At 40.9% G+C, this 19,081-nt stretch overlaps 3 protein-coding genes across 4 annotated transcripts in view; 1 reads left to right on the forward strand and 2 right to left on the reverse strand.

The window, feature by feature from the left end:
• Positions 1-1,556: 1,556 nt before the first annotated feature.
• LOC118406217 (monocarboxylate transporter 13-like) lies at positions 1,557-8,298 on the reverse strand. 2 transcript variants are annotated; one of them, XM_035806118.1, is made up of 6 exons: positions 8,140-8,298; positions 5,982-6,224; positions 5,241-5,384; positions 4,273-5,051; positions 3,330-3,621; positions 1,558-2,575 (listed from the first exon to the last, which is right to left on the reverse strand). In XM_035806118.1, exons 2-6 carry the CDS (start codon positions 6,193-6,195, stop codon positions 2,376-2,378), a joined length of 1,629 nt encoding a protein of 542 aa, XP_035662011.1. In that variant the 5' UTR covers positions 6,196-6,224; positions 8,140-8,298; the 3' UTR covers positions 1,558-2,375. The 2 variants fall into 2 exon arrangements, with proteins under 2 accessions (XP_035662012.1, XP_035662011.1); XM_035806119.1 differs by lacking the exon at positions 8,140-8,298 and having other exon boundaries at positions 1,557-2,575; positions 5,982-6,305.
• Positions 8,299-9,960: 1,662 nt separating this feature from the next.
• Positions 9,961-17,432, forward strand: LOC118406184. Its single transcript, XM_035806067.1, has 4 exons — positions 9,961-10,152; positions 11,018-11,397; positions 14,953-15,255; positions 15,525-17,432. Exons 2-4 carry the CDS (start codon positions 11,019-11,021, stop codon positions 17,027-17,029), a joined length of 2,187 nt encoding a protein of 728 aa, XP_035661960.1. The 5' UTR covers positions 9,961-10,152; position 11,018; the 3' UTR covers positions 17,030-17,432.
• A 162-nt stretch (positions 17,433-17,594) lies between these two features.
• LOC118405713 (leucine-rich repeat-containing protein 72-like) overlaps positions 17,595-19,081 on the reverse strand; it is a 61,609-nt gene continuing 60,122 nt past the window's right edge. Inside the window, exon 9 of the mRNA XM_035805355.1 lies at positions 17,595-18,690. Within this exon, the coding sequence (XP_035661248.1) occupies positions 18,494-18,690 (197 nt within the window). The 3' untranslated portion in view covers positions 17,595-18,493. The remainder of the gene's footprint in view (positions 18,691-19,081) is intronic.

Below are 19,081 nucleotides of genomic sequence, written 5' to 3' on the forward strand. Positions count from 1 at the left end.
ACCCTTCGGTAACCGCAAAGTGACCCCATACGGTGGAACTTCCAGAATCTTCAACAAAATGTGCGTTACTTTTGTCACTTGAAGTTCATAGTAAAACCCGTAAGGAGTAGGCAAAAAGCATTTTGAGTACTGAAAATTACTTCCTTACTTTTATACAAGGCTCGAAAGCGAACGAAGTTCCCCTTGGCGAAACCGCTAGGCCAACCCTTCGGTAACCGCAAAGTGACCCATACGGTGGAACTTCCAGAATCTTCAAGAAAATGTGCGTTACTTTTGACACTTGAAGTTCATAGTAAAACCCGTAAGGAGTAGGCAAAAAGCAATTTGAGTACTGAAAATTACTTCCTTACTTTTCCACAAGGCTCGAAAGCGAATGAAGTTTCCCCTTGGCGAAACCGCTAGGCGAACCCTTCGGTAACCGCAAAGTCACCCCATACGGTGGAACTTCCAGAATCTTCAAGAAAATGTGCGTTACTTTTGTCACTTGAAGTTCATAGTAAAACCCGTAAGGAGTAGGCAAAAAGCAATTTGAGTACTGAAAATTACTTCCTTACTTTTCCACAAGGCTCGAAAGCGAATGAAGTTTCCCCTTGGCGAAAGTTCGAAACCGCTAGGCGAACCCTTCGGTAACCGCAAAGTGACCCATACGGTGGAACTTCCAGAATCTTCAAGAAAATGTGCGTTACTTTTGACACTTGAAGTTCATAGTAAAACCCGTAAGGAGTAGGCAAAAAGCAATTTGAGTACTGAAAATAGGCAAGTGTGATCTACCTGGCAAGCTAACTGTGGTGTCTACAAAGTTAACTTGGAAGTTGGAGGGATAAGTGGTACAGACCAGATTGCAGACTCAGCTTCTTAAAGCTATGCTACGGAGTTTTTTGCGCTCAAATTTGAAATATTCTAGAACTAAGAAATCTCAGATTTACTACCACTTTTTGACACTTTTTGACACTTTTGTGTCATTATTTCACGTTTGCAACGTAAATGATTAGCCTACAAAGCATTCTGCTCTAAACTCGCTTTAACCTGTTGACCTCCCTAGTTAGACCCTCCTGTTTGTAAGCAACAGCATGCTTGCCACCAGTAGGTCCCCCTCACACTGGGCCTCCAGGAAGAGCGGCTTTGGCCGACAGGGCTATTCAGCCAAAATAAAGGTTATGTATGATGCATGTATGCATGTAATGCTGTGCATTTGTAAAATGTCCATTTCATCATGCAGATTAGATCCTGATTTACGCAATACGCATCTGATCATGTCAATCATTACCTACGCTATCTACATACTAATAACCATGCCGATATATCCACTTTTGTTATTCTCTTTTTAAGTCTGAAGCAAAATGTACCGTCGCTAGCTTTTCTAGCTGAAGACTCTCGTAATGTTGATGGGCATGTATGTTTAGCCTTGTGTTTCCCGAAAAAAATTGGTAGGTAGGGATTGTCTTCTTCTTTTTAGCTAAAGATATCCCAAATATACAGTTTAGCAACGTAGAACTGAAATGCATCAGACGCTAATATTTTCAACATCACAATATAATAATGATAATTTATCTAAGCTATCTATAAGCACAGGTGTATCGATAAATTGAACCAAAAAAATATCTCCTTTATTGCACATTTTGCCCCACTGGACTAAGTACAGGTCACATGGTAACAATCATATACATGTAACAATGGAAACAATCATATACATTCTGTATGTGCATATATACGTCGAATCTACTCTAGTACATTCAACTTCCTTTCGCGTGATTGCATAAATATAGCTAGCTGTCTGGTTGGTCAGAGTTGGTTTATCAAAAGCTGTAAGGAATATAAATTTCTCTTTACTGCATCTTTGTATTCAAGTATCTGAAGTGGGGAAATCTACTTTTAAGTACATAGTCAAATAGAATACCTCTATCGCTATTATACAAAGGACAATCTACAGTAAAATGCACTTTATCTTCTACTGTACCTAAACTACAAGGTTGTATGTGGTTCTGAATGAAGATCTTTGTTTTACATAGGAGGGTAGATTGATGAAAAACTTTCACCATCTTCAAAGATGTCTTTCAAGTCAAAGTTCCTTCCCTGATGGCGGCGCCCATCTCCGTTTCAGTAGCCCTGGGCTACACAACTTTGTGCAATCACTAAAGCAGGGGGCTAGTCCACTGGTAGTGGTGTGTGTTCAACTTCCATACTCTTTCCCGAATGCTGAGTGCTAAGCAGAGAAAGCAGCATGTACCATTTTTAAAGTCTTTGGTATGACACGGCCGGAGATCGAACTCACGACCTACCGAATGCAAGGAGAACACTCTACTCACTCGGCCACTGCCCCGGTTACAAAAAAAGGTGTTTTTCATTGCAAAATAATATACAATTTCCAGAAATGTTCACACAGACGTTTCATATACCAGTAGAATGTCAGTTTCACCGTTCACGTTATGCGCTGTGTTCGTCAGTGTACATGAAGTGTCCGCCGGGCGTTTCTTTCTGAGCCGCAGAAGGAACGGCAAGAGTCCGGCCAGCAGGAACCCAGCGCCTGCCTGCAGGAAAGTGGCGTCGTAACTTTTGGTCACGTCGAACAGCCAGCCTGGACAAACATAGCCGCCAGATTAATTTGGGACAAATATTGAACTTTGGACAAACATTTCTAACCCTTTAAAGGTAATACTCACGAGGTTGATACTTTGTGGAAAGCTTCCATGATACTCTACGGATCATAATGACCCCCAGCGGGGGGAAAATCTCCAGATTTTCCGCAAAATCTGGAGATTCGTTCTTAAAATCTGGAGATTATTTCCAAATGTCTCCAGATTGTTTTAAACGATCTCCAGATTATTTCCAGCAATCTGGAGATTTTTCTACATTGTTTGCAAATAAATCTCCAGATTGTTTGGAACAATCTCCAGATTTTTTCTATGTTAGTGTCAAAATTAATGTATAGTCTTACTTTAGATTAATATCAATCAATAAGAATATTAATCAGAATGGTTTTATGGTTATGTCAGCTTAACAGTCAAACCTGCCTTAAGCGACCACTCATGGAACCGGAGCAATGTGGTCGCTATAGACAGGGGGTACAATAGAAAAAATGTTGATCAACTGACCAGGAGCAACAAGTTACACATTATTTCCGTACCCAGTAATCTTTCTCATCTCGTCATCATTGTCTCGATCGTCTCAGATCGAACTGAAAGGCCTATTCTCTGATAAGATGACAGCTGGTTTGTGGCGAAGCCCACGGGAACTGGAAGTGACGGTTGAGCTAGTAGAGTGCAGACAAGAGGCGGTTTGCCGGCGCCGTTGGATGTCTCTGCGTAGGAGAATGATTCATCTTTACTTACCTGCAAATGGCGGTCCAGACAGCGACGCCAACCCCTGTACTGCCATCAGAATTCCAATTGCACTGGGGAGACGTCTGGGACCGACGAGTTCGGCCATTGCCGTCAGTGAGGTCGGGACAAATACACCAAAGCACACCCCGTGCGCTATCGCGTACGCCACGAGCGCCGGGTACGTCTTGGCTAGCGGAGACAGGAGGTTGGAGATGCCCAGCAGACACAGGCTGAGTCCGTACTGATCCAAGCGGCCGAACCTGGAGTTGTCCGGGATGGCACCGACTGCTAACCTGCTAATCTGTTCATGAGAGAATCGTTGTAAGGCTTAGGTCACATTTCCAAACCGGGGCCCGGCCGGGCAGCTTTCGGGAGCGAAAAGAATGACATAAAATACATTAAAATGTCAAAATAAGATTCACGGGCATGATTTGTGTATACATATTGAAACCGAATTAGCAGGAATCAAGCACGAATTTTGCAAATACTTCATTCCGGCTGATTCTGCTTGATTCCTGCTAATTCGGTTTCAGTGTGAAGCCCTATACACCTTTCTGACGTGGCGCCCATGATAGATTGAAGACGAGGTCAATGAGGCAAAGAGACAAAACTTATCCATAAAATCAGCTCCCATTTAGTTTTTCCCCAGACCACACAAATTTTCACAATATATGAACAAATAATAAGTATTATAACTAGTGTTATGCAGCGTAATATGTAGCAATTTAGACTCGCGTACTAATCCCATAGTCCCTTAAGAGATGCAAAATAAAAACACAATATTGCAAATATTTGACAGACATGCAGCCATTCTCTTATTGGTCAATTTCCTAATTTCCATGCTATCATTGGTTGAACTGCTAATTATGATGGGCAGTCTTTTGTTTGCCTCAATGAACTCGTTTTAGATCTATCATGGCCGCCGCGTGAGAAAGGTGTATAACCGACTGACCATGTCTGCGATGGAGATGACAGACAGGAGGGAGGCTGCGGTGTAGTCCTCGATCTGAAGCTGCTTGGCCCGAGGAACGATGTACATCGGCGGCACTATGACACCGAACGACACTAGAAACAACGTCGTCATGAACACGGCCACAGCAGGTATCTTCATCACTTTAAAGTCCATCTGCGCCCAGAATGTTCTGAGAAACCTTATTGTGACTGATGACCATTTCATTTTCGTGTCAGTTTCCAGGACGGTTTCCTTGTCTTTCATTTTGTTGTTCGAAGCCTTCGTAGGTCCATTTTCGACTTCCCTGTCTCTGTTGCTAGGGGCTTTCGTAGGTTCATTTTGGACTTTCATGTCTCTGTCGCTCGGGGCCTTCGTAGGTTCATTTTCGACTAACCTGTCTCTGTCGCTCGGGTCCTTCGTAAGTCCATTTTCGACGTTCATGTCTCTGTCGCTCGGGGTCTTCGTAGGTCCATTTTCGACTTTCCTGTCTCTGTCGCTCGGGGCCTTCGTAGGTTCATTTTCGACTTTCCTGTCTCTGTAAGCCTCCAGAGGCCTGATCAAAGCTCCCGCTACCACCATATTTAGCATGACGCCGCCTATGATGAGTAGAGCCCCCTTCAGACCGTACTCGTCCATCAGATACTGGAAGAGCGGTGGGAACGACATAGAAGTGACACTGGATCCCAGCATGGTCAAGCTGTTAGCAAGCGCGCGTCTTTTGGTGAAATACTGCCCGACAATCGCTAGGGTGGGACTAAGGGTGAGGGCATATCCAAGACCTGTTTGGAAAACAACAAATACAGACTTATTTCATCTGATTTTAGGTCGTCATAATTTGTGTTGAATCATGTAAATTTTCATTGAAAATATTGATGTTTGATTTTTTGCTCCTTCCTCCTGTTGAAGACAATTTTTGGATCATATGAGTCGTCCACAAATAGTTTGAGAAATACCCTAGACCGACCTACCTGTCAGACATCCTATTCCTAAGTACAGGTGAAACATGCGGGTTGCGAATCCGCTGATGATGTAGCCTGCTGCCGACAGCACCCCTCCCAGCATGACGGTGGGGCGGAAACCTATGGTGCTCGCCAGGGCTGTACCAACCGGAGCTGCGGAGAAAATATACTGAGGCTTAAGCTAAGGGCACAACGTGCTCTCTACGTGTCAAAACGTGGGCATGCAATCTTTTGGGATCCGTAAGTGGTAAGATGTCTTTAAAAGCAACGAATATAGGCTACCCCGTGGATAAAGGTGAATTAACATTACATGTAATCAGGTGGGTGAATAATGACGAAGTTGAACTAACTTAGGGGTTAGAGCGTTCGACTCGGCATCTAGAGGTCCTGAGTTCGATCCCCGCCGTGCCCCCGACGTTGTGTCCTTGGGAAAGGCACTTTACACGACGTTCCCCACTTCACCCAGGTGTAAAAATGGGTACCTGACTTCGATCGAGGAGGTAAAAGAAAAAAGACTACATTTACCTTCTGTCTCTACTGTATATGTGGCACTGTTAAGGCATAAGTTACTAACTTGAGTGCAGTGCCACATTGTCCTCGTCTGTCCAAAAGCAAATAGAACAAGCATGATGCAACTACGCATGCGGGGAAAAATTCCACAGATGCCTACGAAATATTGGGAATTCTTGTCAAACGGACGCACACTATACTAGTAGGCTAGCCCCTAAGGCGTCGCCAAAAAACACTTACATAGGAAAAGCGTGACGCCCATCAGAATAGAGGTTATCCACGCCGTCTCCGCCGAGCTGGCCTGGAACTGTCGGCTGAACGTCAGGAAGAAAACTCCGAGGGAGCGGAAGATTCCCGCCGTACAGCCACTGACGACGAACCCGCCAAACACCACCATCCAACCCCAGCCACCGTCCGGGGGCTGGGGGGAGCTCTGGGGGGTCGGGATCGTCATGGTGTCTCAAGGGGGGGTCTAAGTTGAACCTGGAAATGAAAGCAGAAATGCATTATAGAAATTGCTAAACTTTCTTTCCAACACTGAATTAATATTGGGACTTACCCTAAATTTTCGGTCAAACTCCGTCGAACATGTTCACAGAATGACACTCTCTATCTCCAGCAGCGACGTCAGGAAAACGCCACTTTTGCAGGAGGGGGGCATAAGTATCAGAAAGTCTATGTCGCCCCCGTCTCTGTTGAGTGTGGGCCTGTGGGCTCTAATGTACGTACACTACCTCCTTCACTCCTCGCGCGAAGAAATCCTGTTCTGAGTCTAGGATTTTGACATATGAACTTTCAAAGATAAAAGATAAAGGCAGAAATGTCTATACACACCCAAGATGGTAGAGCATGGAAAATTTGGCTTTAGTTGGAGCCATAATCAGCTTTCTATTTCAGCTATTCTTCACAAACTGGTGTCACTAATGCAGACTTGATTATTTAACACATTTATTTAGCCCTGAATAGTATTTTAGGACAGAAAACGTGATAGTTGGAAAAGTTGTGATGACTTGTTTTCGAACGGTTATTTCAGTAACTGTCTATATACTAGTGAAATAATGTGATAAAGGGGTGTTATCACATTTTTTCTCTAGTAGACACAAATTTAGACCAAATTCTAAAAATCTCCATTAGTGAAATAATCGGATAGAGGGGGGCTATCACATTTTTCGCTAATAGACACTTTTTCTTTAAAGATTGTCTACTGTTGAAATAATATGATATCATTGTGTCAACCATTATCACGTGTGAAAGTAGTTAACACGGTTTTCGACTGAACTAAAATAATGTAATAAATAGGAACTTCTACTAGTGCCCAATCTGCCACGGCCATCGAACGCACGCGATCACACAAGGTTCAAGGTCCAAGTCCCAAGGTCGATTAATTACGCTGTTTAAAACTTTTTTCTCCACTTCATTAGTTTTCTGTCAATTTTAACAAGATCTTTAAATTGCTCTTTAAGTCTTGGCTTGTATAGCGATGTCTTCAGCGACATATAACACCTCTTTTAGGAGAGAAAATGTTGTTGTTGATGTTACATATTCATTTCTCCATAGGACATACCTTTGTAACACGACAGCGCGGCAGGCCAGAGTTCAGGTATGGGTTGAACTCTAAAGGTGCCCTATCACTGCACTTGCGTCACTGCGGGGTTCGTTCACGTGTCGTGTTTTGTTTTTTTCTCCGATTTTTTTTATAATTTAGATACTGCGTAATACGTGAAAGTATGACTTAGAAGACAACAAAATACACAAAAAGTAAGAAAATTCGTTCTTTACCTCTGAAATTGGTTGAGCATCTTTCCAACCCCGCAGTGACGCAAGCGTGACGCAAGTGCAGTGAGAGTGCACCTTAACTCACTGCACTAGAGCTTGTAGCCGGCCTATTGAGTTTGTCCCGCCAGCGACGAAACCTAATCCTACCCCGTAACATTCCCCCGCCCTGCGTTAATTAACTGGGCGGACGGCTACCTCTACAGCACCGTAGAGAAAACGGCGAACGCCCGATGGTATGGTTACCAGACTAGTCACCTGTCTGATTCTAAGTGTTGTAGGGCGCCGAAGTGACTGGCCTTCGGTGGGCAAATGGCCTTTTTGACGAAGGTAGCTAGTCCAAGTCTTCCTACGGGGTATGGATTTCGAAAAAAATGGGAATAGTTCACCAGGAAAGTCACTATTAATTCCTTGGTCCGCAGGGAGTTTATCCTACGGGGCCCCAAAGCAGTCAGCCCGCCGACTTAAGCCCGAAGTCGCTACCCTTACGTAGCCATAGCTCCTTCGGGCTTTTAAAAACTCCCGGAGCGCTAATATGAGGTCGGCGGTCTGACTGCCTTGGGGTCCCGCGGAATAAACTCGCTAGCTACCCGCTAGTAACAATTCCCACTCCCGCCAAACTCACCTGGCAAATATTCTCCCTATATTCAGCGTTGTTGACATCAGTCTTGCAGAGACTAGCAACTAACTATTCAGCCAATTGAAGGCTACAAATATCACTCTTATACACGTTGCATGGTTATGATGAAACAGCGATATGCCGTCATATCGGTCAACCCGGAAGAAGGAGTGACGTGCTAGTAGCTGTTTTGAGCCTATTGGACCAAACCAAGAGCTATGCTTAGGGGGAGGGGTGTATCTAAAGACTAGCCGTATAGAAATTCTTGCAAATGAATTTGATGAGACTGGACATAGTCGGCTATCATTTGAGGGTAAGTTTGTATGGATTGAATTTTTAATTCTTGAGATAATGACACGCTTGTTTCCTCCACTTCCCCATTGGATTACAATTTTTTAAATGTATTAAAAGAGGTTACTGGGGGAAAATGTACTTATACCGGCCAGGTTTGAACTTGATTTAACACACGCATAAATTTTTTCAGTTGGTTGGTTTGGTTTGGTTTGGCTCCGACATAGATACATTGTTGAAATCGAAGTTGACGATTTTCGTCAAAAAGGCGTAACAACCGGTTGTCATTTATATAACACAACACGAAAAATTAGAAAACTTTACAAACTTTATAGAATTGTTTCCAATTCGATTTTGGTAAAAGTCATTTTTTTTATTAGGAAATGCAAGGTCACCAAATGTGGTGGCTCTAGCGTAAGGGGGCGGCCTGAATAGGGTTAAGATAATGGCTAAAATGGAGCTTGTAGCTTACGATATACTAGTTATTATTGTTAAGATTGAACATCGAACATGTCGTGTGCTTTGTCAGTCAAAATTGAAAGTATGACAATAAAACGTAAAAATATGGAAAACATCTAAGCAATACGTTTTGACAAGTAAGTAATATACAGAAATAGATTGATCGAACCGTGTCAGATCGTGTGGAGTAATCGGCAGCGCTTTGGGCTAGGACCGTCCCACGGATAGGACGTTAAATGGAGGTCCCGTGTTTGAGGAGAGCCACACCTCACGCACGTTGAAGATCCCGCCGCACTTCTCGAAAAGAGTAGGGTTCCTTCCCGATGTGAGTGGATCAAACCTTACAGTCTGGGTTGACATCTTTCAAATGTGATACCCACCTGTTATGTCAATCCTTCCACAAATGTGGTAAAACTTAACTAAAAAAATAACCCCTTACTTGTTTTATCCGTCGTGGAATGTGTGTCAATAGGAGATTCACTTTTGATTTTTGAACATCGTCCGTGATCTTTGTCACAAAAGTCAGTCGTAACGTACGATGACGACTCACTCTGCTGCAAGGATGCGTCATATAACATTTGATCGGAGTGTAAATCTTCGATCATGCTGTCCTCCGTAAAGGATGAAGGAGAATCCCCCCCCCTCCAAAAAAAACCACTTTCCATAATCCCTAGCCGATTACTGCATTTAAAAAATGGGGTCACGAGCTTTTAGAATATCTTTGGTAACTGTTGGTCTCTTATAATGATATAATGGTTTGTTGTGAGCGTGTTTTTTTGCCAATGCGGAAGGATTTGGAAAGTATGAAAACAGTGTGATATACCCGGAAGTTCACCTTGGCCACGCCACGCCCCTTTGTCTTGTTTACGTTTTAATTAAGTTTTACATTCTGTTACATCCTTTATTTTACGCTATTTCAGAACGGAGTATATTAAAAATAAATCGATTTTCATAGTAGACTTTCATGCCCAGCATCACGTAGTTAACTTAAACGTGAAACTATATATTTTGTAGCAGAACTATTTGCGGATTCGCGGACGGAAACTTGAACACTAACGCAGGGTGATCACAGTTCGTACCAAAACCCAACAGGTAACAACATGATATGCTGATATCTATCGATCGACCATCATTGGTATCATAATCCATAAGTTTCTGACTTTTTGAGCGTACAATACGGACTCGTCTGTCTTCAGATGATCAACAGAACTCTGTAAACAATTCTTCAAGTGTGTCGGTCTTCCGGCCAGGCAAGTTACATTCAATCAGGTGAGTAGCTATTAGAACATGGCGCCACACTCGACGGCCATTTTTGCCATTTTGGGTACTTAACTCTGAAGTCTTAAGTTAACCTTGAGACATTTGTTGTACTTATATACGTATCAAATACTTGTTATTATGGCGAATTAGCGGATCAAAACATTGTGACATATAATATTACAAAAAAAACAATTAGAGTTCCACGAGGTGCAACTTTCCACTGTAAGGGGGTATCAGGTTACCGAAATGGCATGTTTTTTTAATCTATCACGCATGTCCGTTGCGTGAAAAAGGTGTGTATCGTTAGGTAATTTATTCAAATCATGTCGATGCATTTTGTGATCATTCACAGGTCATTATATGCTGCTTTAAATCGTGTATGTGCAGTAGGGCCCAGGGTATCGGTACAGCGTACCAGTACAAAACCGTTTTTTCTTATTGGACCGGTCCAGAAAATCCGTACCTAGAAAAATTAGGTGGACCGGATGTTGGACCGATTAGAAAATTAACATATTATTTTATCAGGCATTCACACATTTTGGCGCTTGCAGGTGGAAGAAAATAACAAAAGTGAAGTAGAGTAGAGTTTATAGTAATTTCTACCAAGTTTTACAACCCAATCCTACAGGTGCAATTACGTTGTAGGATTTTAATACGCCAGTGTAAGTCTAATACTCCACCAAACAGATTTGTTTGTAGTGAAATGGACCATTGGTATGAGCCAATTACTGCATCAGGTCCAGGTTCAAGTCCGGACCTGGACCTGAACCTGGACCTGAACCGGACCTGGACCTGAATTTTCTGTACCGGTACCCAGCCCTAAAGTGCAGGATGTTATATTTAATTGAATTAAGATTTTGATGTTTCATTTCAGAATGGCAGGACCGGAACGGGAATTTACAGGACTAAACGATGCTGATAGACGGCATTTTGACTTCATGCAGACTTTACTCCGTATATCTGATGAACTCTCTGATGAGGAAACAGCGAATGTTAAGTTGTTCTGCATGCACCTGATTCCGAAAAATAAGTCGGAAAAACTCAACCGGGCAGTTGATGTTTTCGTTGTTCTGATAGAATTGTGCAAAATAGACCAGGAGAACCTGGACTTTGTTGAAGAGATCTTGGAGAGAATTGGACGACAGGATCTTGTAAGGGATATCTTGCGCCCGTTCCAACCGCCTGACCGAGAGATTCCTGAGAACCCCGAACTTCGACCTGGAACACAAAGTGCTGAGGATGGAACTGCAGATGGTAAGTGATTTCCTAATTAATCATGCAAATGAAGGCCTCATTTGCATAATTGATATGCATTGATATGCCTCTCTTTCTTATTTTATGTGACAAGTTTGAAAGTCCTTTCGTGGAGCGCAGTGGATTTATAAGCTTTGAACCTCATTAATTGTTCAAATCAGCTGTTTATTTGCATACTTAATATCTTACCATGTGTGTCGGCACATATGCTATCTACATACCAAAAATCTCGATACGTTGATTGATTTTATTTTGCACTTTAAAAACAATCATAAATACAGCAAATTAAAGAAAACAACAGAACGTGCATGGGGAGAGAAAAAGCCGTGTGGCTTATACAACCTCTACCCCCTTCAAAATTTACAAATCATAATGCTATTAAATGAATATGAAGACCATACATCAAACCATAATAAATCAAATAAATCAAATGAAACCCAGTGATCATCATGACGCAACAAATGGTCTAGCTAAAAAAACTGAAGCAGACAAAACTGAACATGATCTACAGATCATAAAGAAATAAGTCAAAATCATAGAATTAACCTGCCAGCAAATACCGAATGAAAGCAAGTACAGAAAATCAAAGCAAGGGATGCAACAAACAGGCACCAAGTACATGGTATAATACTTAATAATAACTGAACATAATATAATCAAGAAGCAAGGGAACAAATAAATCAGGAGCAGATAGTTGGCTTCTCTATGAGGTTGTTTTTTATGCTTTTCTTGAAAACGGAAAGCGACTGACAATTTCTGTTGGAAAGACTTAGAGTGTTCCATATGGATGGGCCCCTAAACAATATAGTGAATTGTGTTAGGTTAGATTTTGTTTTAATAGGTCTAAGTCTGTTTTGCTGCCTCGTACTGTGATCGTGAATATCTGAGTTGTACTTGAATATGTCTTTATATAGGACTGGTAAAGAGGGACTGTTGTGAATAACTTTATGGACGAAAATGGCTGACTGTAATTTGTTTATATCATATACTGTCAAGATTTTCAGATTGTGAAACAAAGCTGCTGAGTTTGCTATAAATGAGGCGTTTGAAGCAATTCTAACAAAACGTTTTTGTAGCAGGTGCAGAGGTTTTATTGAGGTAGTGTAAGTACTAGCCCAGATGATATTACAATATGTTAAGTAGGGGTATATCAAGCTGTGGTAAAGAGTCATAAATATTTTACGAGATATACAATTTGCAACTTTTCTTATAATACCAATATTCTTAGAAATTTTCTTGCAAATAATGTCAATGTGAAATTTCCACGTGAGTTTTTCATCTATAACGACTCCTAGAAACCGTGCATTACTTACATGTTTAATGGGTTTATTCTCTATGTATATCTTAGCCATTTCTTTACTGTATTTCTTATTTCTTCCTGTGAAAATTATGAAATTTGTTTTGTCTATATTTAGGGACAGCTTATTTGACTTAAACCATTGATTTAATTTGCAAAGTTCGTCATTTATTGTTGAAATAAGTGTATCAAAATTTTTATGCGAAATAAAAAGATTGGTGTCGTCGGCAAATAGTAAAGCGAAAAATTTCTCTGATATCATGGGTAGGTCGTTTACATAAATCAAAAATAAAAGAGGTCCTAGTATGGAGCCTTGCGGGACACCACATGTTACAAATTTCTGGGACGAGACAAAACTGTTATTAGAAACATACTGCGTTCTCTCTGACAGATAATCTTTTAACCACTGAAGGACAGAGCCTTTGAATCCATATGAGTTGAGTTTGCCAAGTAATATGTTGTGATCGACTGTATCAAACGCTTTAGAAAGGTCTAGGAATATTCCAATTGTGAATTCTTTATTTTCCAGGGCTGACGTAATTTTGTCTATGAGTTGTAGAAGGGGCATATAAGTTGAATAGTTTTTCCGGAAGCCATATTGGTGTGCATATAGAATATTGTTATCATCTAGGTGCTTTAGAATTCTTTTGTATACTACTTTTTCTAAGATTTTTGAAAATACAGGTAATATGGATATGGGGCGATAGTTTGTGAACAGACAGGGATTTCCAGATTTGTAAAGAGGGATGACCTTGGCTACTTTTAAATCAGAGGGTACTTTGCCGGTTTCAATGGAAGTTTTAAAGACATATGTAATGGGTTCTACAATTTCTGAAGCCACCTGTTTCAATAGTGAGGCCTTGATTTCATCCTTTCCAGGTGCTGCATTTTTTAGATTAAGAATTATGTCAAGAATTTCCGCTGTGCTGGGCGCATCGAACAAACTGATGGCGGGATATTCATTTTGCAGGTAGGATAAGGGTGAATGGTCAGTCTTGTCGATTTTGTTTGCCAGAGAAGGGCCAATATTCACAAAAAAATCATTAAATTTGTCGACTATGTTTTGTTGATTAGTTATCTCGTCTTCTCCATCCATAAACTTTGAGGGAAGGGTAGCACTTGCCTTTTTTCTGTTAAGTAGTTCATTTATAAGTTTCCAAGTATTGCGTATATCGTTTGACACAGTTGTAAACCTATCCTGATAATATTGCCTCTTAGACGAGCGAATCAAACCATTAAATTTATTCCTATAAGTTTTGTATTTTTGTAAAGTTGTTGGTGTGGGGTTCTTTAAATACTTCCTGTAGAGCTTGTTTTTCACATTAGAGGACTTGCGTAATCCCTTTGTAAACCAGCCTTTGTTGTTACTCTCCAGGTTCTTTTTTGTTGAGATAGTTTTTAAAGGGAAGCATTGTTCAAAATGAGTATTGAAAATCTTTACAAAATTACAGTAACAAGCGTTTGCGTCAGTGTTATTATAGACAGATTCCCAATTTTCTTTAGATAAGAGAGATTTAAATTCGTTGATATTTTTTTTATCGAAATTTCTGTAGCAACGGCGTTGACCTATTGTTTCTCCTTGTTTTTTACTGAACTCAAAATCTGTTATACAAAATACCGGTAAGTGGTCTGATATGTCTGTAACAAGAAGACCTGCTGAATGAGGATTTGTCATAGAGTTTGTCATAATGTTGTCTATTAATGAAGCTGATCTATTCGTTATTCTGGAGGGCTTAGTTATTATAGGGTAGAATGTGCACGAGTACATTGTGTTCAGAAAATGCTAACATGCTCTTGAGCTACAAATGTATTCCTGTCCAAATGTTGCAACAAAATTGGCCACTGCAGTTCCAGAAAAGCCAATAGGGAGCCCAAACTTACACTGTTACAGCATTTACTCTCTGCCACAAGAGCTATCTACCACTGAAAAATCATTCTGATTTCCAACAGTTTTCCACCCCAGTATATGCATTTTCGAATCCTGAGCTACAGTGAGGTTAAATAGACAGAAATTTGGCATGAGAAAATTTCAGAATACTGTAAATGCAGAAATATTCGCGGTGGATTAATATTCGCGGTTTTCGCGGGGACCACTTCACCGCGAACTTAAATCCACCGCAAAAAGTCCCTTTTCCCGCTACCGCGAAATTAAATCCCCGCGAAATTAAATGCATTTACAGTAGTCCATTTTGCACAGGCAGTTCAGAGAATTTGTAGTCTGTTAAAACTAACATCAACAATGCTTTGAATACTTCCAGGAACTACAATGTCCAACACCTACTTGGTTATAAATGGTCAAAGGCACATGATCCAGGAAACCATAGATCATCATAGACGCAACATAGCATCGCTGTGTCGCATTAAAAGGTCACAGGTCAAGTTCAGAGGGTACAAGAAAGGCAAGAGCATCCTGGTGCACTTCTCCATTCCGCGGGAGAACACAGGAGTGCTAAGGCTCATGGCAAATCACTCCGACCCGAGGCTTGTATACATGGGCGTCAAGTCACTGCAAATCGACACGGAAGCACCCATAGAGGTCACAAGGGAAACAATGCTGTATGGTGAGTTGTTTGTTTACTACTTTAATCAATTTTATCAACTACATTGTATGATAATTGCATCTGTGATACACAGTCATGTATAAACAAGTACAGTTATCTGTAAGATCGATTTTCATATCAGGTACTGTATATACATTTTGTACATGTATATTAAGTCTGATTGGTTTTTAAAAGTTTAAAAGTACAATGATAATGTCTCAAAATGTATATGACTATATTTACGTGCGTGTTATGTTATGTCTTTGAAAATGATTTTGCTTGCACAACAGATTTCAAGAGACAGGTACCAGCAGATGACATTGAAGTAGGATGCAGTACTCAAATCAAACAACAGAGGACGCCAAAGAACTGGACCCGCCTGTCTGCCCTGAACCTGTTCTCCGACGCCCTGCCCCTCCACTTGCAGGTAGCCGAGAGTCTGGAGTACCAGGGCTTTTCCTACAGCCTGGTCCGGGCTCTGGCGCAGAGGGATCGGCTGAGAGAACACCAGATGAAGCAGCTCATCCAAACCCTCAAGAAGGCAGAGGTGGATTCCAACACGTTCATGACCATGCGTTCTGAGCTGATCATCAGAAAAAATGAGTTAAAAGAAGCCCGTGAGACCATCACAGTTCTAGAAAAACAGCTTCAGCTGGCTCGTGAAGACACAGAGAAAGCCAAGCAAGTCATGATCAGGTCTCACGTGATGGAGTACAGGGGAGAGAAGCCACCTGGAGGCTGGTCCGGACAGGCCGAGAAGATAGATGTAGCTACACAAACACACCTAATGGATGACAAGCGCACTAAACGAATGCCAGGATTTTTTTCTGCAATGACAGAATCTGACAATGGGAGAAAGCCAGAGGAAGTTCAACAGATTTCGTCCCCATCGAGAAAGGAGCAAAACCAATCCAAGCCAGCTGGGGCGGAGGGAACAACTGTTCACGCAGCTGATGATGGGAATTTGGCAAAAAGTAAAGTGACTTACGGTGGGCTGGGTTTGGGGCGTACGTTTGTGAACCCGCGCGGTGTTGCAGTGTCCAGGAGTAATGAAATATTTGTGGCTGACACAGGCAACAAACAGGTTCAAGTACACAGCATACATGGTAATCGCCTCCAAAACTTTCCAACAGTTGTTTCAGGTCAGTTAATGGAGCCACATGACGTGTCTGTTGATAATAACGGCGCTCTGTGGGTAGTTGGACGAGGAAAATCAGCCGACTATGTTGTACAATACAACATGGATGGCACTATCGTGTCAAAGTTTGACCTACCAAAGGTTGGGGACTACCGAGGGATTGCAGTTGACGGTGTATCCCGCGTAGACTTTAAGCGCATCTTGGTGACTGAGGCCAGTCGAGAGATGTCGCGATGGGAAATACAGGTGTTCACTCCAGAAGGAGACCTGGTACAGGCGTTTCGGCATCCAGATTCTGGAATGAAACTCCCTGAGTACGTTGCTGTGGATGAGGGTGGGAACATCCTTGTGACCGACAGCACTACTCATTCAGTCTACATATTTGATGAGTTTGGGAAGTACCTATTCAAGTTTGGTGGTAAGGGAAGTGGCAAAGGCCAGATGCTGTATGCAAACGGTATCTGTACAGACAGCTCGGGGCATATCATAGTGGCGGACTGTAGGAACAGTCGGGTACAGATTTTCAATAGCCACGGCGAGTACATCCATCACATTGACAATGGGTGCTGGACAGAAGGTGTGGCCATTGGACCAGACGGTCACCTGGTAGTGACCAATTTCTATGACAATACAGTGTCTGTATATCCAAGTTATTAATCATGTGAAGTCTTCCAGTTATTGATCATGTGAAATTTTCCACTTTGGTATGTAAAATTCTCCAGCTATCAATTATGTAAGATTCTCCAGTTATCAATAATGTAAATTTTCCAGTTATTAATTATGTGAAAATTCCAGTTATCAATCATGTGAAATTTTCCAGTCATTAATCTTGTGAAATATTCCAGATATTAATCAATTTTGTGAAATTCTGCAGTCATTGATAATGTGATATCTTCTGAATGTAAATATGTATTTTCTTTTAATCTGTTAAGTTTTGGAATCTGATATTGCAATGCAGGCACGAGCAGACAAACAAGTAAAAGTGATCTAGAAAAAAGGAACTCAAATACAAACAGCTTAGAAAGAATTTGGTAAGTCCTGAGACCTAAGCCAGGATTGTGCTGTAGTTGCAAGACTCCGACTTAAAATTGTGGCAAGAAATTGTGCCTTTTTTCATAATTCACTTCTGCTTCAAACATTTGATAATTTCATTGATTGATTGTTGTTTATACATATATGACATGAATTATATTCAGGTGTATATACATAGTGTATTTTTCCGCTCATACAAAAATGTATACAGTATAGGAGAAGTTCAACATATTTTGACAAACCATATTATTATACTGCTCACAAACCAAGCATGTTGATGCCATAGAGATTAAATGTTCATAATTGGTGTACAAATGGTGTGATTCTTACATAGAATAAGGCAACATTGCACCATAGTTTTCACCTCTTATAACATTGTATTGATAACATGATATTACATAAAAAGAATGTTTATAATCTCAAACTTGAACTTCTAAATTTTCAGTAGGCAAAGGAAAAAAAAAACTTGCAATTCTATAGGATGTTTAGGTAAACTTTGATTAACATTTTAGATTGGTAACATGCTGACAATCTCATTGACTTAATGTCCATATTCATGATTTGAGTTTATGTTACATTTAAAACTGCACCAGAAAATATTCTTCAACACAGCATAGCAGCACTCGAGTCAATAAGTATCAAAATATTATGGTTGTGGCTTCATGTACGTAACATTTTTATGATTATACATTGCTCTATTTCACTGCATTTCTTTCTGACTGTAAACTCTAAATGTACATACATGTACTTGTAATGCTGATTTCAAACATTATAAGCAACAATATACAAGGATCCTTAGTCACAACCAACTAGATATACAGTAATATACAGCAACAGCCAAGTTTACTGGTTCTATTTTTGCACTGCAGCATAGGTGGCGCTGCTAACAATGCAGCCCCAAACATAAAGCAATGTGACATAATACAGATAGATATTGTCCAGCAGCAATGATATTAGGAAACTGAATAGTTATCAGTAATTTCTTACTAAGGCTGCAGTTGTTGAGAAAGAACCTTGTTTTCCAGGCATTTACCACCATATGAAATAATATTCATAGATTATAAGTAACAATGTCATATTTCCAGAGTTCTATTTGAATCTGATAGTCATAATCTGTGGCAGTTCAGGCGAACCCTCCGCTAATCTTCTCTGTTCAGATTTTGGCACTTTGGACCAGTCAAACATGGAGTACTGCATGACGGCGCGGCTCACGCTGCGTAGCGCTACCGCGTGGTTTGGGTTCTCGTGAGGGGGCATGTCGAAGTTGTTGGCAACTACGTCCTTTTCTGTGGAGACAAAAATATCAAATGTTTCAGTTTTAACAAAACCTCAGACTTACTATTCAAGGCTATAAGGGGTATCAGATACCTCAAACCAATGGATAAGACTAGACCAAGTTGACCCAAAAACTGGATAAGACCTAGGAAAAAAGATGTGTTTCCTGTTTCAGTCCTGAAAAAATTAGAGTTGGCAGGTAGGGATTTTATCTTTTTTTTCTTTTAATTTTTTCTAGGCTGGCTAAAACTCTAGTGAGACATATTACAATACAGTTGATCAAAGTAAACTGAAATGCAACTTGACTTTCAATGTCAAACTTTAATTCTATCCTTCATTAGATAGGACAAGCATTGTTTTTCTTCAATAGGAAGCAAGCTGACTAAAAATTCCATCTGAAAG

The sequence above is a fragment of the Branchiostoma floridae genome, chromosome 18, assembly GCF_000003815.2.
Source record: "Branchiostoma floridae strain S238N-H82 chromosome 18, Bfl_VNyyK, whole genome shotgun sequence".
In the NCBI taxonomy this organism is placed as follows: Eukaryota; Metazoa; Chordata; class Leptocardii; order Amphioxiformes; family Branchiostomatidae; genus Branchiostoma; species Branchiostoma floridae.